Raw genomic sequence first — 19,363 nt, forward strand, 5'->3', positions numbered from 1 at the left:
TTTCAGTTGAAGAAGGGCCACATGGGTAACAAATCGGTTGTGAGCAAGTGAGATATATATATATATATATATATATATATATATATATATATATATAAAGAGTTTCTCCAAACAAACATGCAAGTAGATTTTGGAGTGTATGTGTTAACTTCTTCAAATGAACCTACAAATCTTGATTGTTTTGTAAACAGTTAATGCATATGGTATGTGCACGTTTGTGAGCTTTTCTCACATGAATCTCTAAAAGGTAATATGTTTTTTGGGTTTTCGTATTAGAGTTACTCATGGGTAATTCTTTTCTAATTCATAATCGAAAATTTTGTGGGTTTACAGTGGATTTGTCAGAAAGTGAATCAATCTCTTAAACAGTTAATGCATATGGTATGTACACGTTTGTGAGTTTTTCTCACATGAATCTCTAAAAGGTAATATGTTTTTTGGGTTTTCGTATTAGAGTTACTCATGGGTAATTCTTTTCTAATTCATAATCGAAAACTTTGTGGGTTTACAGTGGATTTGTCAGAAAGTGAATCAATCTCTTAAAGGAAAACATACTAAAAAACAATATGCAGGATTTTGAAAATCGATTATTTTGAAGACACAATCATACATTTATGATTTTGAAGATACAAGTGATCATGGATGAACACACACTTGGAAAATTATAGGTTTTGAAATATGATTTGTGTTGGGCTAAATTACGATGAAGGTGGGTATACGATGATGAAATTGTGTGTGTATGTATGTGTGTGTGTTTGCAAATTTGTAGGTCTTAAAACCGCTTCCATTTTCTCTCGTTTTGTGACTGCAATTCATACAAGAAAAAACAAAGGTCTTTTTTTTACTTTGATTATGGTAGCCATGCCAACGAATGACAAAGTTAGGTGTGTTTGCTTACTTGACATCCTAGTAATTTAAACACTACCATATTTATTGTCTTCTGACAATACAATGCTAAATCAAATAAGTGAAGGGTTACTCGATTAAAAGTATTTATGACAAAAGCTTCCTAAATGTTAGACTTTACCATACATAAATTCTTATTTAAGATACAACCGTCAAATTTTTGACAAACTCTTAGATTGCGTTTAGTTGCGGAAAAATAGGCCGTTTTCCGGAAAAAATTTCCAAGAAAAATGGGAATTTTTAAAACGTGTTTAGTTCGTCTATTTTTCTAAATTTTTCACGGAAAATAAAATTTTTCCATTTTCTACAATTACAAAGAAGTTGGAAATTTTTGGGAAACTAATAATTATTGTTTTCCACATTTTTCTAATTCCAATTTTTTTTTTAAAATATAAACACACGCTCACTCCCACCCCATCCACATCTACCTACCTCCACCTTAACACCCCCACCACACCCCTACCTACCCCCATTCACCCACTCCTAAGCCCCCCCCCCCCCCCCCACACACACACACAAACCCCACACCTACCCCCACCCCCACAAACACACACACATACACACATACACACCCACCCACCCAATACCATTATCACAATCACCGACCTACCATCACTCTCACCACCACCACTACCTCATCACCAACACCAGCACCACTGTCACCGCTATCACCACCAATGCCACAATTGTCGCCGCCGCCACCACTGTCTGCCATCACCACCACCGCTGCCAACCCGCTATGGCCGCCTCCCCCACCCTCACCCTACCAGCGCTACCATTTTCTAAAAATGAAAACTGATAGAAAAATAAGCATCTAAACACGTCTTTTAATTTTCTAAAACTGAAAATGAAAAGTGAATAAGTTTTAACTAAATGTGTTTTCTAAATTTTCCAATGAAAAATGAAAAAGGAAAATGAAAGCTGTTTTTCCGTAACTAAACGTAACCTTAGGCTTTTGTGTCAATCTCTATTTTTTTAAAATGGAAAATTTCTTAAATGCCACATCATTATTGTTGCATGATATGTGAATAATTAAAATTAAAATTATTATGGACATAAGTGAAATAGTTTATGAGTAGTTTAATATATATTTATATCGGTGTTGTCCTTCTTTCTTAAGGTTGAGGGTTCAAGTTCCACTGTAGACATATGTGTAATAATTTAGAAGTAGTTTAATATATATTTGTATTTGTCGTTCAAAAAAGAAAAATTTATATTACTTTATTCAAATAATATACATTGATTAAATAATTAATAGATATTTTTATAACGAATATCCAAAATGATCCTATCTTGACAAAACAATGATTATAATCTACGAATTAGTATAATTTCATTAATACAAAAAAGACATAAAATGTACCATTGATTATAAATCATTAAATCAATACCGAGTTGTGAATTTGATGTGGACCCGACAATTGTGGAGAAGTGGATCACGGCTTACAAATTCTTTAGCCATTTTTGTGTCTGTTTTGCTAAAAGTTTAAAACTTTAAAGTAAGATTGCAAGTAGGGAAGTCCAACTATTAGATTCCAGTTCCATTGGAATCACCAACACCATAAGTCCATACCCTTCTCTCCATTCCTATCTGCAAAGAAACCCGGAAAACTCTTCTAAAATGCCGGAATCAGAAGAAGAAAACCGGTCGAGTAATTTTTTTATAAGGGGGCCACCGGCGACGGAAGAGTTACCGGTGATGATGACCATGGATCTCGACCTTGATGGTTCCTGGACTTTCGATCAGATCTTCTCGTCGGACCCTTCGCCGTCGTTTATTCTATCAGCAACCGAACAATCTTTCTCTCCTCTGTGGGCGTTTTCCGACGACAATAACAACAACCTCAACGACGGTGACGATAAACCCGCCGGAAATGCCACGTTGACCTCCTCCGGAGCTGCTCACCGACTTCTTCCAGGTAAGTTTGAGTTAATTTGTGCATTTTTAAGTGAGTTTATATATGGGTTTACTTAAAATTGGTTTTTGTTTCGATTTTATATGACCATGGAAGATTTGATGTAGTATTAGGCTATTGATTATTGCTTAGGTATTAAGATTGTAGCTAATAAATTTTAATTCATCTCTAACGGATAAACATAAAGGGATTTTGGCCATTCATTCCACATCTGGCAAGAGAATAAGTACCACATAAATCTCCTTGAATATAGGAACCCAATCAAGTATGTCAACGAAAGTTTTAAACGTGTTTTTAAATAGTTTAATGTAGTTTTTGATGAATCGGAAGTCGAACATGAATCAAAACCTTATCTAGTAAGGATGAATATCAGTTATATATGTTTCGTTCATGTCACTGAAAGCTGCTCAATTACTTGGATTAATTAAGACTCCATTTGTGTTTACCCATTATTCTCAAGTCTTAGACATTTCACATTTCTATCGTACTTAGATTAAGACTCCATTTCTGTTCACTGATTTCAATCGTGTGGGTCCCATATACATGATCTCAGAAAGAAACCGAAGATGTGATTATGGGTTTATTTACCTGATGCAAGGAGAATAATAAAAATGGGGTTCACAATATGAAAGATTGAGATTTTTTTTTATAAAGAAAATGATGTAAAAAACAGACACCTTTTTGTTAGTGTTTGACGCATAAATGGTAACTTTTATAGTGTTCAAGAGCATGGTATATTTTGTTTTATATTGAAACTGGAATCTCATTTCCAAAGTTAAAGGGGTTAAATTCTTTGATTCTGATTCCCAGCTATGGAATTGGAAGATTTGGAATATAAATTGAGCTTTTTGGATATGATCATATGAAGTATGAATTCAACTATTCTCTTATCCTTTTTTTTTTGAGTAAAGGGTGCTACTTTTCTTGTTTCCACATACTATTGAAACTTGATGATATATAATAAAAATTAATGAATAACAACATATTGTTATGAAAAAGAATGTAACTTTTTTCTTTTGTTTTATCTTTTGAAGTGGATACAGATAACACTGATCAAGTAACAAGAAAACCATCAAACAATGATATAAAAAGGAGGCTACCATTACCCATTTTGGAGGTGAACCCATCAGAATATCAAGATGCAACATGCATAATCAAAGAAAGAATGACAATGGCACTTCGATACTTCATAGAACTTGGTGAAAAACATGTTCTTGCTCAAGTATGGGCACCTGTGAAAAACCGAGGTCGAAATGTGTTGACCACATCTGGTCAACCCTTTGTGCTTGACCCAAATTGCACGGGTCTTCATCAATACAGAATGGCTTCTTTAATGTATGTGTTCTCTCTTGATGGTGAAACTGATGAAGTTCTTGGGCTTCCTGCTCGTGTGTTTAGACATAAGCTTCCAGAATGGACTCCAAATGTGCAGTATTATTCAGACAAAGAATATCAAAGGCTTAATCATGCTTTGAATTATAATGTTCGTGGGACTTTGGCTTTGCCAGTTTTTGAACCTTCTGGGCAATCCTGTGTTGGTGTTCTTGAGTTGATATTGACTTCACAGAAGATAAATTATGCCCCTGAGGTTGATAAAGTCTGCAAAGCACTCGAGGTATGATATTGTATGAATGTGTTTTGAAAAATTGCACATGATCAAAATCAATGCTTGTAATGCATAATCCATGATCCATAAGGTGGTGTTTGGTATGAAAGAATTGAAGAAGGAATGGAATGGTTTATTCCATTGGAAAACAAAACATTCCAATGGAATGAAAAAAAGGTGTTTGGTTTGCGTGATGGAATGGAATGGACCATTCTTGAAGGAATCTAATTCCTTCCACTTTGTTACCATCTTTTTCACATTCTAATAACAAAATGACCACCTATTTTGGCAATCGGTCAATTCTGAAATTCCAATAAAAATTGTGAAATTACTTTTACTGCCAAAAAAGTTCTCTCTCTCTCTCTCTCTCTCTCTCTCTCTCTCTATATATATATATATATATATATATATATATATATATATATATATTAAAAAAGTTTTTAGTGGTGGGACCATTCATAAAGCAATTTTGCAATTCACAATTGACCTCATTATGAAATTGATGTTCATATTATTAAAAAGTCAAAAAGATGGTCAATTGGTCAAATGAGACCACCCGGTTTTGATGATTTTGTTTTTACTCTCTTTTTTTAATTCCTTCATTGAATGGAATGAAAAATTGTAAATATAAAACTATACCTTGTATCTCATATAATACTAAGCATTTGTATATGAAAGATCATTCCATTTCTATGGGCCAACCAAACATGATCATGGAATGTAATGACTCATTCCATTACCTTTCCCATTCCATTCCATTTATTCATCATTCCATTCCATTCCATCCAACCAAACAGAACCAAAATCCATAAATTACTAAACTTTCGTTTTGTTGTAGGCGGTGAATTTGAAAAGTTCAGATATATTGGATCCTCCGAATACGCAGGCAAGCAGTAAGATGAAATAATAATAATATATTTCTATTTTCTTTTATTTTATTTCCCTAATCTTTCCCTCTACATTTTTCTCAATCTCTACCTAGTTTTTCCTTTAACCCAGATTTGCAACGAAAGCCGACAACAAGCCCTAGCTGAAATCCTGGAGATATTAGCAGTCGTATGCGAGACTCATAATTTCCCATTAGCTCAAACGTGGGTCCCATGTAGGCACCGAAGTGTTCTAGCCTATGGTGGTGGATTCAAGAAAAGCTGCAGCAGTTTTGATGGAAGCTGTATGGGTCAAGTATGCATGTCAACAACCGATGTCGCCTTTTATGTTGTTGATGCTCATATGTGGGGATTTCGTGAAGCGTGTGCCGAACATCATTTACAAAAGGGTCAAGGGGTAGCTGGAAGGGCGTTTGCTACCCGAAGTTCTTGTTTTTGTGAAAATATAACGCATTTTGGAAAAACCGAATACCCTTTGGTTCATTATGCGCGTATGTTTGGTTTAGTTGGATCTTTTGCAATTTGTTTGAGGAGTAGTCATACGGGTGATGATGATTATATCCTGGAGTTCTTTCTTCCTCCTAATGTGGTGGAGTTTAAAGATCAACAGAAAGTGTTGGGATCTTTGTTGACTTCTATGAAGCAGCATTTTAGGAGTCTTAAGGTCGCTTGTGGGGAAGAAATAGGGGAAGATGGTAGAATGGTTGAAATTATTAAAGCATGTGAAGAAGGCGATGCTCTTGATTCGGGGGTTCAGTCGATTAGGTTATCGGAATCTTTAATATCAAATGGAGGCCCAGTGGGTTGTGTTGATGCTTTGGTGAGGCCCAATGCGTTGAATGTAAATTGTGGGAAATCAGAGAATGTGGAAATTACCAAAAAGTCCGAGAGAAAACGAGGGAAAGCTGAGAAATCGATTAGCTTGGAAGTCCTTCAGCAACACTTTGCAGGAAGTCTTAAAGATGCTGCAAAGAATCTTGGTGGTATGAAACTTTTTTTTACAAAAAAAAATATTTTTGTGGAAATTTCACGCCTTTGTTAACCTTCTTTAGTAGCACAAGGTTAGAAAGATGCTGAATTTAAATTATGTAAAACAAGTTAACTTATCTAGTTTTCAACTTTAAAATTCTTCCGAAATCTTTGAGTATTCAAGAAAAAGAAAACAATCCATTTACAAGTATGTCAAATACTACCGATATAACAACATGGATGTTAAATTCTTAGCAATATTTGTATGAAATCAAGATTTTGAAAGTAGCAAGTTTGACCTGAAAAAGTCAATGAGCAAAGAGTAATGTGTTATTAATCAAGATTGTGTTATTGATTTTGCAGTTTGTCCCACTACAATGAAAAGAATATGCAGACAACATGGGATTTCAAGGTGGCCTTCAAGAAAGATCAACAAAGTCAACCGTTCACTTACAAAGCTAAAACGGGTGATTGAATCAGTTCAAGGAGGTGAAGGAACATTCACCATTCCTTCTTTAGCAACCACCCCACTCCCCATTGGTGTTGACTCCACATCATGGCCCACAGCTCCAAACGGGTCACCAACTACCCAAAACGGGTCGCCCGGGTCAAAACCATCTCCAAAGAACGATCAAGGTCAAACCCATCAAACATCGGGCAGCAGAGAAGCAAGCACGGGCAGCCCGACTTCCCACAGGTCATGTCAAGGTAACCCTTTTTCTCAAAATCGAATCTTTCCTCATAAAATCATGATCAAACAGTTTCTCATAATCAGAAATGTGTGGGAATAGCAGAAAGTCAACTGTTTGAAGTCAAAGCACCGAATCTTGAAGGGCTTATAGCACCACAAACTGAAGAACCGTTTAGAGGAATGCTAATTGAGGATGCTGGAAGCTCACATGATCTCACGAATCTTTGTCAACCCACTGAGGTTCTTGAAAAGGTACAAGTAGTTAGCCCAAAGGTACAACCTTTCACAGCAAGAACAGAAATGAAAACGATAACAATAAAAGCGACTTATAGAGAAGATATAATTAGGTTTCGTGTGGGTGCAAATTCGGGTATAGTGACATTGAAAGAAGAAGTTGGAAAGAGGTTGAAGTTGGATGTGGGTACTTTTGATATCAAGTATCTTGATGATGATCATGAATGGGTTCTTGTAGTATGTGATGCAGATTTGCAAGAATGTGTGGAGTTGTCAATGTCATCAGGGTGCAACATAATCAGGCTTTTAGTTCATGATTTGTCGACTAATCATGGGAGCTCATGTGAGAGTTCGGGTTAATTAATGATAATTATGAGTACAAGTTCAGGTGATCAACATTTCAATCCATTAGCCATTACCATTGTGTTTATAAATGATCAACTTGTGAAAATGCAAAAAAGATGGTCGAAAATATGGGGGAGAGACACTCCTGTGGGTGTTTTAATCACGTTTTTGGCCAAGTGTAATGTTGATTTATTTTTGAGTATGTTAGTTGTTTGAAAGTGTTGAAATGTTAGGGTTAGGGTTAAGTTGTAGATTTATGGGGGTCATTTAGCAAGGTGATCGAATTTTAGGGAGGAATTTTCCCATATTCTTTGTTGTATAAGAAGATAGCATTAAATGGTGGTTAGAAATGTTAATTGTATATTGCTTGCTTTTTTCTTTTCTTTGTGCGTAAGCTACATTTTTGGTCCATGTGTTCATGTTATCATGTAATCTTTTTTTTTTTTTTTTTTTTTTTTTTTTAAATCGCCTCTTTTTGTCCCTATTTTATTAGCTCGTTATGTTTTCTTCCCAAACCAACATCATTTGCTTTTGCAGCCCTAAAATGACTTTTTTATGATTTTTTTAATTAATATATATATATATATATATATATATATATATATATATATATATATATATATATATATATATTTCTCATCCGTACATATTTTTTTTCTCCATCCAATCGGTTAATTACATACAAAACCTAAGTATTATATGTATATTGTAGACCATCAATAAACGAGCATTCCTTGAGGACTCGATATTTCTACCTTTGGTCCTTGACTCGACGTCATCGCCTTCGGTCCATTGACTCAACTGTTAGTGTGTATTATATATATTGTAGCCCATGTTCATGATTAATATAGGCCCACATGTAATTTTTTATATATGGTTTTTGTATCCTCCTGTTTATGACAATGAGAATAATCTCATAATTCCCATTTACTATTATGGTATCACAAGTCACAACCAATATTTCCCTCCTAGTTTCTCTCCTTTTTTCTCAACATTCATCGGCTAACCCTAGTTACTGCCGACCACCATTTTTCTTCATCTTTCTTCTCTACAATGTCAACTCCTGATCCACCACCACACATGGTTTGTAGCATTGCTAACATCAAAACCCACATGCCTCTAATTTTCGATCTAGAACAACTCAGTTATGACTCATGTTGGCATCTGTTTTCTACTTTCTGTGAAGCCTATGATGCCTATATCGACCACACACATATGACGCTCCCAACACTGCTCCTACAACCATCGATTGGAAGAAGGTTGATGTTGTCGTTCAAATATGGATTCCCCCTCCCCCCATCTCTCCACCTCTACTTGATATGGTTCTTGTTCACGAAGCCAATGCTCGCCAAGTGTAGATTACTCTCGTGAAAACAAGGAATCGAAGCTCATGCAACTCGACAACGATTTATGCAACATCACCATGGTAGATCTATCGGTTCTCACATATTGCTCAAAGATTCAAAATCTTGTTTTTCTAATCCGAAACCTTAATGTTGATTCTAAAGTCCAATACAAACACCTTGTCAACTACGTTATTAACAGTGTATCAACTCGATTCAAATACATATCCGTGATCATCCTCCATAGTAAACCCCTTCCATCCTTCCAAGAAATGCAATCTACGTTTTTACTTGAGGAGACTCTTCTTGTTCCCCGAAACACCACCTCTCAACCTCATGCCGATCACTCTTCATCACCCTCCATTCTCCATGCGAGTTCGACTGAAACACAACGTAATCTGTTTTGCCAAGACAACTGACACCTACCTCATAACCGATGTCGTCAACCACCAGTTGGCCGCTTTGACCCTCGCTGGTAACAACTCCAGTCAACAACAACAACGTTTTTTTCCCACCATTGGGCTGGATAATGGTACTTGTTGTACCAGTACAACAGTAAAAACCCATGTATCAGCTCTCTTTCAACAATAATTTTACTTGGGCTAGACCTCAAAACAGTCTTCTTGGTGCTCTTCCCAGCCGACCTAAATTCTCTGTTGCAACCCATGAAACCGTGAGCCCAACTACTGTTTCTGGACAGCCCCAAAACAACTCCATACCTCCTCCTTGGGCCTGATAAGGGTCAACGGCCCACTGCTTTTCCCCAAATGTTTAGCTCAATTTCCTTGCAAGATCCCGACAAATGGAATATGGATACCGATGCGACTGATCACGTTCACACAAATGTAGGTGTAGTCGATTCTATTTGTAATAATCATAACTTTCATTGTATTCTAGTTGGGGACATGTCAAAAATTCTTGTAAAACTAGACATGCACCTTTTCCAATCCAAAACCTATATCGCCGATTACATTTAATGTTCTTGTCACTCCATCTAGTATTAAAAATCTTATTTCAGTTCAAACATTCGCTCGTCAAAATAAATGCTCTATTGAATTTGATGAATTTGGTTTAAAGATTACAAGACATGATAACCTCTAATCCGATATGATAGTGATGGTCCTTTCTACCCGGTCATTCCTCCATTTCCACAAACCCTTCTCTTTGGCACCAACGTCTCGGTCATCTCGAAAATAAAGTTTTAGATTTTTTACTTTCACACAATTTCATTTCATGTAATAAAAGTTTGTCGAACACTATTTGTTCTACATGTCAAATTGGCAAACATATTAAATTTTCATTTCAACTTTCCAATTCCGTTGTTTCTAGTACATTTGATATTATTCATTCCGATGTTTGGACATCTCCTATTTTAAGTATGAGTGGTTTACGATATTATGTCAGATTTTTTTATCACTTCTCATATTGCCTTTAGGTCTATCACCTAAAAAGAAAATCAGATGCCTATTCCAAATTTGTTAAATTTTCAAACTTAATCAAAAACCAAGTCGGCATCACCATTAAAGCTCTTCAATGTGACAATGCGGGAAAATATAATAACAAACAATTTCATGAATACTTTTCAAAAAACGGTTTTCAATTTCTATCTCATGTTCCCGCACCTCGCCTCAAAACGATAATTGGAACGAATTCTTCACATAATAAACAATACCATATGTACCCTCCTCTTTCAAGCTCACATGCCACCTACATATTCGGTGGAAGCCCTTCACATGGCCACTTACCTTTTCAACATATTTGTTCTGAGTCTTGACAAGTATCGTCTGTTCTCCCTAACAGAAGTAAAAATAGCCTTGATTAATCCATACCTTACAATCAGTAAAGAGAAAGGGGACCTGTTGATTGTGGAACTCGATTTGGTGCTTAATGCCACAATATGCATATTTAGTGAAAACCTAAACATTAATAGGTAAATGTAAGGTTACCTGAAACAATTTTGAATGTTGAAACAATTTAATAATAGTATAAAAGAAAAACCTTATCATTAAATGAAGCATATGTTGACAAACTAATAAGATGAAAACAAACCATTGTTTCTGGAAATGGTTGCCAAGAATACCCCTTATATTGTTATATATGTGTTATGGAAAACACAAACCAAGAATACCCTAATACCTGGTATAGCAGCTCCATCCCTGCCGATCAACTACAGGAATAGGAGACTGGTTTTGGCAGGAGGCTACAAAAAACCACCATAAATAAAAAAAACCAGCGAAAGAATACATCAGATTCTTCAAACACAGACAATTACAAGTCATGGAACTCAACTGATCACTTGAAACACAAATTTTCTATAAAAAATGTACTACTTACCTTTGCAATACAACTATTTAAGCAATCTGACCTCGAATATCAATAGCCTTCTCAAATAAGCCATAAATTAACGGTCATCGTTGGTTAAAGGGGCAAAACATCGACATTTTAGATGATTTCAACTCCTTCTATTTATTGCCAAGAAATTATCTGCATATAACAGTTATATACAGAGAGTGGCGGGGGGTCTAGAGTTTTCAAAGAGAGAATAAGTAACTGAGAAGGTTTGGACCGTTGTATACATTTTGGAAGCAGTAGGTGGAGCATTGGTTGGAAATGGTACCCAAGGTTAGAGCTTCAAAAATTGAAATCAAGGTCAAATGAAAAAAGAACACCGACAGAGAGATGGAGGAAGGCTGACTGAGAAAATATGCGATATGTGTGAAGAAGAACGGAGGTGGGGAAGGGTTATATAAACAACGGAGTAGATTAACAAACTATTGCATTATAGTACAAAGAAAGGATGATACAGTAGATAGGGGAGGTTGGTGTACCGAATAGGGAATAGGACCAGGTCAAAAGTCATCGAGGTTTAAAACGAATGTTGACCAAATAGGATTTTTATTTTCTCAATACATAAATTCATTGTACAAATTGCATTATGGTCTTGTACCTCTTAAATTTTTTTCATTTGAGGCTAAATGTTTATTAAGGTATACTAGTTGTGTGCTCGCGCAAAGCGGCGACGATAAATAGGTTTTTTCGCAAATAGTTTCTTACGGGAAAATAATTATTAGATTTTATTAATAGTTATTATGTAATAAAAATTTACCACTTTTGAATATTTATACCTTATGTTTATATTGATAGTTTATACTATTGATGTAAATTAATTAATATTGGTGTTTAGTTTAAGAAATGTAAATTAATTTATATATATTAATTTAATATTTTAAAATTTTCATTTCACTCCAAATTGAATTTAATAATTACTTTCTTTATTTCAAGTCTTCAAACTTTTGACAAGTATTAATGAATTATTTACGCATAATTGATTTGTAAAAAAAGATTTGTAACTTATATTTCTTAAAATTTAAAATATGACTAATATGTTTTATAATATAGTATAAGAAATATAATTTCACCAAAATATATTGATAACACTAAAATCACCAACATTAGGGCGGATAGATTCTAAGATGAAAACATTTATCCTTTCCATCCCTCCTTAAAAAACTTGAGAACGCACTTTGTTTTTTTTCCTTTTTAAAAAATCTTGAGAACACAACTTTCCTTCCTTAAGTAAACTCACAGGGTGTAAATACATTATGGTGCTAGGGCATCATAGTCTAAGGGGCATCGATTTCATATCAAGTTTTTCATAAAAAATATCGGTCGTCAATATGAGAAGCCAAACATAATTTGAGGCAAGGTCACATGATTTCATATTTCAGTTAGAAGACCTTCGAGGAGACTATAGATCAGCGTTTGGAAACGGTCATCACGACATATAAATGTGTACATCACGATTCGTTTCACTCGTCTTACTTCTCTATCTGGCCCTAGACTTAGACTTGAAGTAATCAGACTTTTTGATTTGTGTTGGAATCCAGAATTCCATTCATCAATGTTTGTTGTTCTTTGTTGCATATGTTTTGATTTCTTCTCTTCTTATAATGTTTGAAGTAATTAGACTTTTTTGCTTCACTATGAAAATCTAAAACTTGATTGTTTTTCCTTTACCTTAATAGAAAATAGCACACTCTATATAGTCTAGTTTTTATTTGCAAACACATGCTTTGTCATTTATACCTTTATTGATCTTTAGATCGACTATTTCATTAATTATTTTTATTTTTATTTTTTGCATTGTATTATTATTATTATTATTATTTTCCTTATTTAGATTATTAGTTTCATTGATGTTCACTTATTTTGTTTGAAGTTGTTAATAGAGATTAAGATTCATTTGACAGATTTCTATACCAGGGATTTAGGGGTGTTTGTTTTAGCTTATTTTCCAAACATATTTTTTATAAGTTGATTTTTTCTGATTTATTTTTCATGAGTTCGGCTTATTTTCTTAGTGCAATCCTAATAAACTCATAAGTTGGAAAATAAGCTAGGAAAATAAACCTTTCTAAAACAACCATCTCCTTAGGGGGTGTTTGGATAAATAGTTTTTAGTTTATTAGCTTATTGGTTATTTGCTTATTGTGGTGAGAATAAACATTTTTTAAAAATGTGTTTGGATTAGCTTATTGCGGTGGGAATAAGTAATAAGCAATAAGCATTCAAGTGTTTGGCAAAATAAAACAGTTTATATGAGTAAAATGACTAATAAGCAATAAGCATCCCCCCCTTGCTTATTAAAATTAGCTTATTTTGCTTATTCCTACCGCAATAAGCTGATTTTTAAAGACTCCTATTCAAACACTTAAATTTGCTTATTATGGTAGCATTAAGCAATAAGCAATAAACAACCTATTTTTTCCCTATCCAAACACCCCCTTAATTTGCTTTATTTTTTGAGACTTTTTAACACTAACCGGTGTCGAAGTGGAAAGGATCGGGAAGAAACAGATGATGATCATGTGTCTAAGATTTTTTAAAGGAAACAATCGGATAAAAGAGAGAGGAAGCATATTAGTGATGATCTTATCTCCTGATCTTCCTCCCATATTGAGGGGTTTTAGTCTGCTCCCGAGTGTCACTTAACCAAAGAAGAGAATGGAAGTAAAAGGATTTGGAAGTAAACATAAAAGTTTGGTGCTCCCTAGTTTTTTTTTCTTTTTTCTTTTTTGGAAGAAAAGGAAAGAAGAGAAAGGATAGTCGTTGATTTTTATCCTTCCATACTCTCCTCCTAAAATGGGAGGAATTTGAGAGAAAGAAACGAATCAGAAGATAAACTATTGCAGATTGACGAAAATGCCCTTAACCTAATAATAACCTATAACACGTTCCTCTCTTCTGCATCTTCTCAACGGCTGCCAATACGTTGTATGTGTTATGTCCTCTAACGTCTTCTCCAAGGTACGATTGTGTTCGCTTTCTTTTTGTTACTACTTCTTTCTTGTTGTTTTTTTCTTGATCACACATGATTCATATTTGTATTGTATAGTAACACATTTTTCCCATGAAATCACTTGCCTTCGTCAGTTCATTATTGCATTCTACAAATCTTCTATCACATGACAATTGTTACTTCATCGTTTTTTTTTGTGGGAATCCAGTCAAACACACGATTCATATTTGCATTGTTATGAGATTCTTCTTATTGTTATTGACATAATTTAGAGTGAATCACTCATTAGGTGCATTGTAGCAGCATATATACACATAACATTATGTATTAGTATTTGTTTATTGTAGTTTAATCCATGGCGACGGTGCTTCACCCTGTCATAATATTCTGCAACATATTACCAAGGCTGTCAACAAAATCTTTACTCCATTTCATGTGTGTCTCCAAGCAATGGCACTCATTACTAAGGACACCTTTGTTTGATAACATGCATCTCCACTACCACCATCAAAACTGTGACAACCCGAAATTTCAATTCTGAACAAACCATTTGAAGCCAATAGAAGTAGAACAGTTACAGTGAAAACTCAGATTTCGAGTATAAGTTTGGCAGTTTTCAGGATTTTACACTTAAGTAGATATTAGGAGAGTGGATGCACTACGGTTTTGTGCAACACTGTTATTCCAATACTCTAGGACATTAGAATTCATTTCAGGAATAAAAATATTTTCTGCCAAAAATATCTCAGGACTATAAATAGAATTCTGAACCAAATTGGTTCATTAGTTGAATTCCATTTAGAGAAAAGTCAAAATTCTCTCTCACGGATCTTCGGGTTTTTATCCCAAATTGTGAGTAACTCTTTCTAGTAGTGTTAGAAAGCTTTAAATGTGTTCATAACATAGATTACATAGCTAAATCATTCGATTTAGGAGTTTACTCCCCAAGGTGTTCTTGGGCGGTAAACTTCCCGAAACCAAGCCTAGATTGTCCCCCGTGATATACTACTGCCTTGGACTTGTATAGGAGTGTATTAGGGACATGAAATCAAGCAAAAATCACCCAAGTTTGGGAGGTCACGGCCCAAGAGTATCTTAGGCCGTAAACTCCAAAAAGCATGCTCAAAATGGTGCTTTTAAGGCACCTAAGGCTTAGACTTGATTTTAGACATGTACCCTAAAGTGTTTAAAGCCTAGAAAACATAAGGAATCACAAGTATTAAGGAGTTTACGTCCAAGACAAGTTCTTGGGCCGTAAACCCCTATAAAGGGGTCAAATGACACCCTAACTCCTTCCTTATGCCTAGAACCCAACATAGATCATAACCTTGAAATGTTAGAGACTTGAAAACACCATAAACACCCTCCCAAGGGAGTTTACGGCCGTAAACTCCAAGGGAATATGGTCCCAGGGCCGTAAACTCCTTAAAGGAGTTAATAGGAAGCCCAAACACTTGATTTAGCCTTGAAACAATTCACCACTAGAGTTGTAGTAATTCTAAGCTTCATTTAGTGACCCTAAGGAGAGTTTACGGCCAAGAGTTTACTCCCCTAGGCCGTAAACTCCAAAACATATGGTCATTAGACCTTAAACTCCCATTAGAGGCCTTGCACTCCTTTGTTGCAACCCATTAGCCTCCTAGCACTTGACCAAAAGTGTTTTCCTCGCGTTAAAATGTTTATACTTGTATAATTAGTGTTTTAATCACTAATTATTTATATACATAGGTCTTCATATGTAATTAGGATCATTGTGTGTGTCTAAAGTCTTCACTTGACACCAAGCACTTGTCCGATCCTTCCTTACGATAACAGTCTGTTCAATTCCAGTCACTTACTGCAGGTGAGTTCATACCCCTTAATCAATGTTTTAAACTGTTTTTTTTAAATGTTTTATGGGGGGGTACAAGTAGAATTATGCTAATTATTATATCAATCACATGTGATTAATAAGCAGCATTCAAATGATTGGCTACTCATTAGCCGTTTTACCAAACAGTTTCCTTCAAATGTTTTCATAAACACTTTATGTGTTTAAAAACTCCTTATTACACTGTACATTTTATTCTGTATATTACATTTCAAACTTATTTACAATTGTGTTTCAAACAAATGTTCTTTATACTAAACTGTTTTATCAAACCCATGCCTTCGAAACCATTTTATAGATCGACATCAAGTCGATCTTTTCTTAGAAAATATTTATGTTCAAAGGTTTTACAAATCTTATTTTATGCTTTTATATTATAAATTACATGCCTCTATATGTATAGTTATATAAGAAATGTTTAAAAGACTTAGGAAGGCTATCCACCCTATTTCCTTTTTCTCGATTTGGATGTGGTCTGGTGGGATATCAGGTACTCGTCCGAAGGTCGTTTAAATATTAGTTATATATCATGTGTACATATATAGTCATAAAGGCCCTTCCAGTTCATCCCATGCCCTTGGGTAGCAAGGGTATACATCCATGTCCATACGTACCAGTTAGATTACTAGTAAACTACCATATGGGTAGTTTAGGAAGATACTAGAACTATTACTAGAACACAATATCATACTATGAGTCAGTTCATTCATGAGTCAATACTTACTACTATGAGAACATATACAACTATACTAGAGAATAACATATACAGCTATGCTAGAGAAGAACATATATAGCTATACTAGAGAAGAACATATACAACTAGACTAGAAAGAGAACATATACAACGATACTAGAACGAGTACATTACTATACTTGCTAGGTAGAGAGCACGTACATTACAACTAGAACCGTTCATTACATTACATATATAGGAATACGTTAATTATTATGATATGTATCGGAGCATGCCTTAAATGTCATGGCCCGAGTTGTAGCCAGAGTCTCTTGTAGGGAGAGCATGAGTTTGCGTATAGATCTATACTGGATTGACTATCCTACACCTTGCTGCTAGCTACAGCCGGACCTACAGGTCTGCGGGTGCCAAACGTCATTCCTTATTACGACATTCTTATGTCGTTGTTACCAGTCAATAGTATGGTACAATTAATCACATGATGCCTTAATATAAATCCGGTTTAAGGTAGTTAGTACAGCAGTAGTTCCTATAATACAACACTACAATACTACATTAATTTCCCCTTTTCACATTTTAGTGATCATTTCACTTAAACATTAAATGTAAAAACTATATTTTATAAATGATAGTTACACTTGGGAAAATTACACACTTTTACAAGAAACGAACATTTAGAACAGTTAAGTCTTGGTAGAAGACTACATTGAGAACAGTTAGGTCTTGGTAGAAGACACCCTTATATAATAGTAGGAATCATAGGGATTTCTAGAGTTTTTAAAACGTTTACAGTTGTTTTACAAACATTTTTATACTTACAGTTCATTTACATTTTCCATACTTACAGTTAATAAACTTACAAATTCTTACATACAAATTAAGCCACTAAAATACTTATGATCTCACCAGCTTTAAAGCTGATGCTCGCTTTCAAAATTACTTGTATCCTCAGGTCATCATAGACAGGTACCGATGCAAGGAGAAAGGAAGATGGAGCTTGTTCAAGACTCATCTTTCATTTTGATTTATGCTTTAGTGTTTATCAAAATTTGACAGAACACACTTGTATAATAATTCTATTATTAATGCAATGGATGATGTTGTTGCTTGTTTACTACTTTACATTGTTGTGATACTGTACATGACGTCCTCCACCCCAGAACGTTTCCGCCGTTCTTGATTTTGGGGTGTGACAAAAACCACCACAAACTTCTCGTCTTCTACACCACAACACCAACACCATGCTTTCACATCATGGACTGTGAAGCACCCGATGATGGTTTAACTGCCAGTCGCCCTTTCCATTTGAGGTGGCCACTCATAAAAACATGACACTTCTAACATCTTTCAGTGGACTGGTTTGCGTAGGCATAACATCCTGTGGCGAATACTCTCATCTCATATTATGGAATCCATTGACAGATGACTATACCAAGTTAACTAAACCTCATGACAATTCTCTCAAAGATTGCTACAACCAAAGCGGAAAAGCATTCAGGTTGTATTACAGCTCTTCTGACAATGACTTTAGGCTTCTACGTGTAACACAAGATTACGATGCTTACATATACTCGTTGAGATTCGACACATGGAGAAAGATCGATAATGATTCTATTGACGAATTCAAACGTAAATCCAACCGAAAACAAGAAAGTTGGTGGCCAAGTACTCCTCTAAATGAAAAACTATATTTCTTAAAATACACGATAGACCCCTTAGTTCAACTATCGTATTATTCAGTAATAAAGTTTGACACAAACACTGAAAGATTCACAAAGATATCAACTCCTTTTTTTGGAAATGTGGAGGTAACATGCTTGAGTCACCAAGGTTGCATTCATCTATATGTGATCGATGCTGTCAACTTTAAGGGATGGGGTTTAGAGTTGTGGAGGATGGATGGGGATGGAGACTGGAAGAAGGTGCAGGGTATAGTTTCTGATAACGTATTCATGGTAAATATACATCCACTGCACTTAATGAAGGATGGAAATTGCCTCACATATTCAGGATCTGAAGATTTGGTGTATAAAATAGATTTGGGTTGCCATTTGGAAAGTATTTCATGCATGTTTAAAGCTCATGGTTTGGATATATCTCCAGCTGGGAAATACATTGAATCTTTGGTGTCCCCTAATTGATACAATTAAGTCTCTAGCTTTTAGCCTTGATTTGTTCGTTCTTCTTATAATCTTATTTGTTGATTTTGTTTTTTTATGGGCTTGATGAAGGGCTTGTTGAGGACCATGAAGAAGAAGAGGTGGTGGAACAAAATGGGCTTGATTTTCTGTCTGCATCGAAAATGAGAGAGAGAAGGAGAAACAGATGGGGAAGAAGATAAGGGCTTATGGGTTTGATGGTTTTAGGTATTATTTTCATCTCACGTGAGTTGCGGAAGAGGAGAAGGATATGAAAAAATAACTGTGTTTTGGTGTTTATTCGATTTGGATACAACTCTGGTTAGGTTAATTAAAGGGTTATAAATCGTGTTTACATTAATTAGTATTATTTGTGGTATTACTCATTTATCAAATTACATGTATATATAATCTTCCTACATACCTTCTAATCTTAAGAGTGATATAAATGATGGAAAGTGTAAA

The 19,363-nt window shown here is 34.9% G+C and overlaps 2 protein-coding genes across 2 annotated transcripts; both read left to right on the forward strand.

The window, feature by feature from the left end:
* The first annotated feature begins 2,379 nt into the window (after positions 1-2,379).
* Positions 2,380-7,933, forward strand: LOC145058467 (Plant regulator RWP-RK family protein). The gene is given in 6 exon segments (XM_079006366.1): positions 2,380-2,825; positions 3,857-4,437; positions 5,267-5,314; positions 5,428-6,298; positions 6,648-7,030; positions 7,033-7,933. Coding segments are annotated over 6 exon segments (2,718 nt in total). The 5' UTR covers positions 2,380-2,527; the 3' UTR covers positions 7,570-7,933.
* A 10,155-nt stretch (positions 7,934-18,088) lies between these two features.
* LOC145059533 (F-box/kelch-repeat protein At3g06240-like) lies at positions 18,089-18,901 on the forward strand. The gene has a single exon (XM_079007378.1). The coding sequence runs from the start codon at positions 18,089-18,091 to the stop codon at positions 18,899-18,901; it is 813 nt and encodes a 270-aa protein (XP_078863504.1).
* The last annotated feature ends 462 nt before the right edge of the window (positions 18,902-19,363 follow it).

This window comes from Lactuca serriola, chromosome 6 (genome assembly GCF_051521515.1).
Source record: "Lactuca serriola cultivar US96UC23 chromosome 6, Lser_US96UC23_V15, whole genome shotgun sequence".
Lineage (NCBI taxonomy): Eukaryota > Viridiplantae > Streptophyta > Magnoliopsida > Asterales > Asteraceae > Lactuca > Lactuca serriola.

What these genes read in the sequence shown, in the direction of transcription:
- LOC145059533 (XM_079007378.1), top strand. Translation starts at nt 18,089, where the DNA reads ATGACACTTCTAACATCTTTCAGTGGACTGGTTTGCGTAGGCATAACA.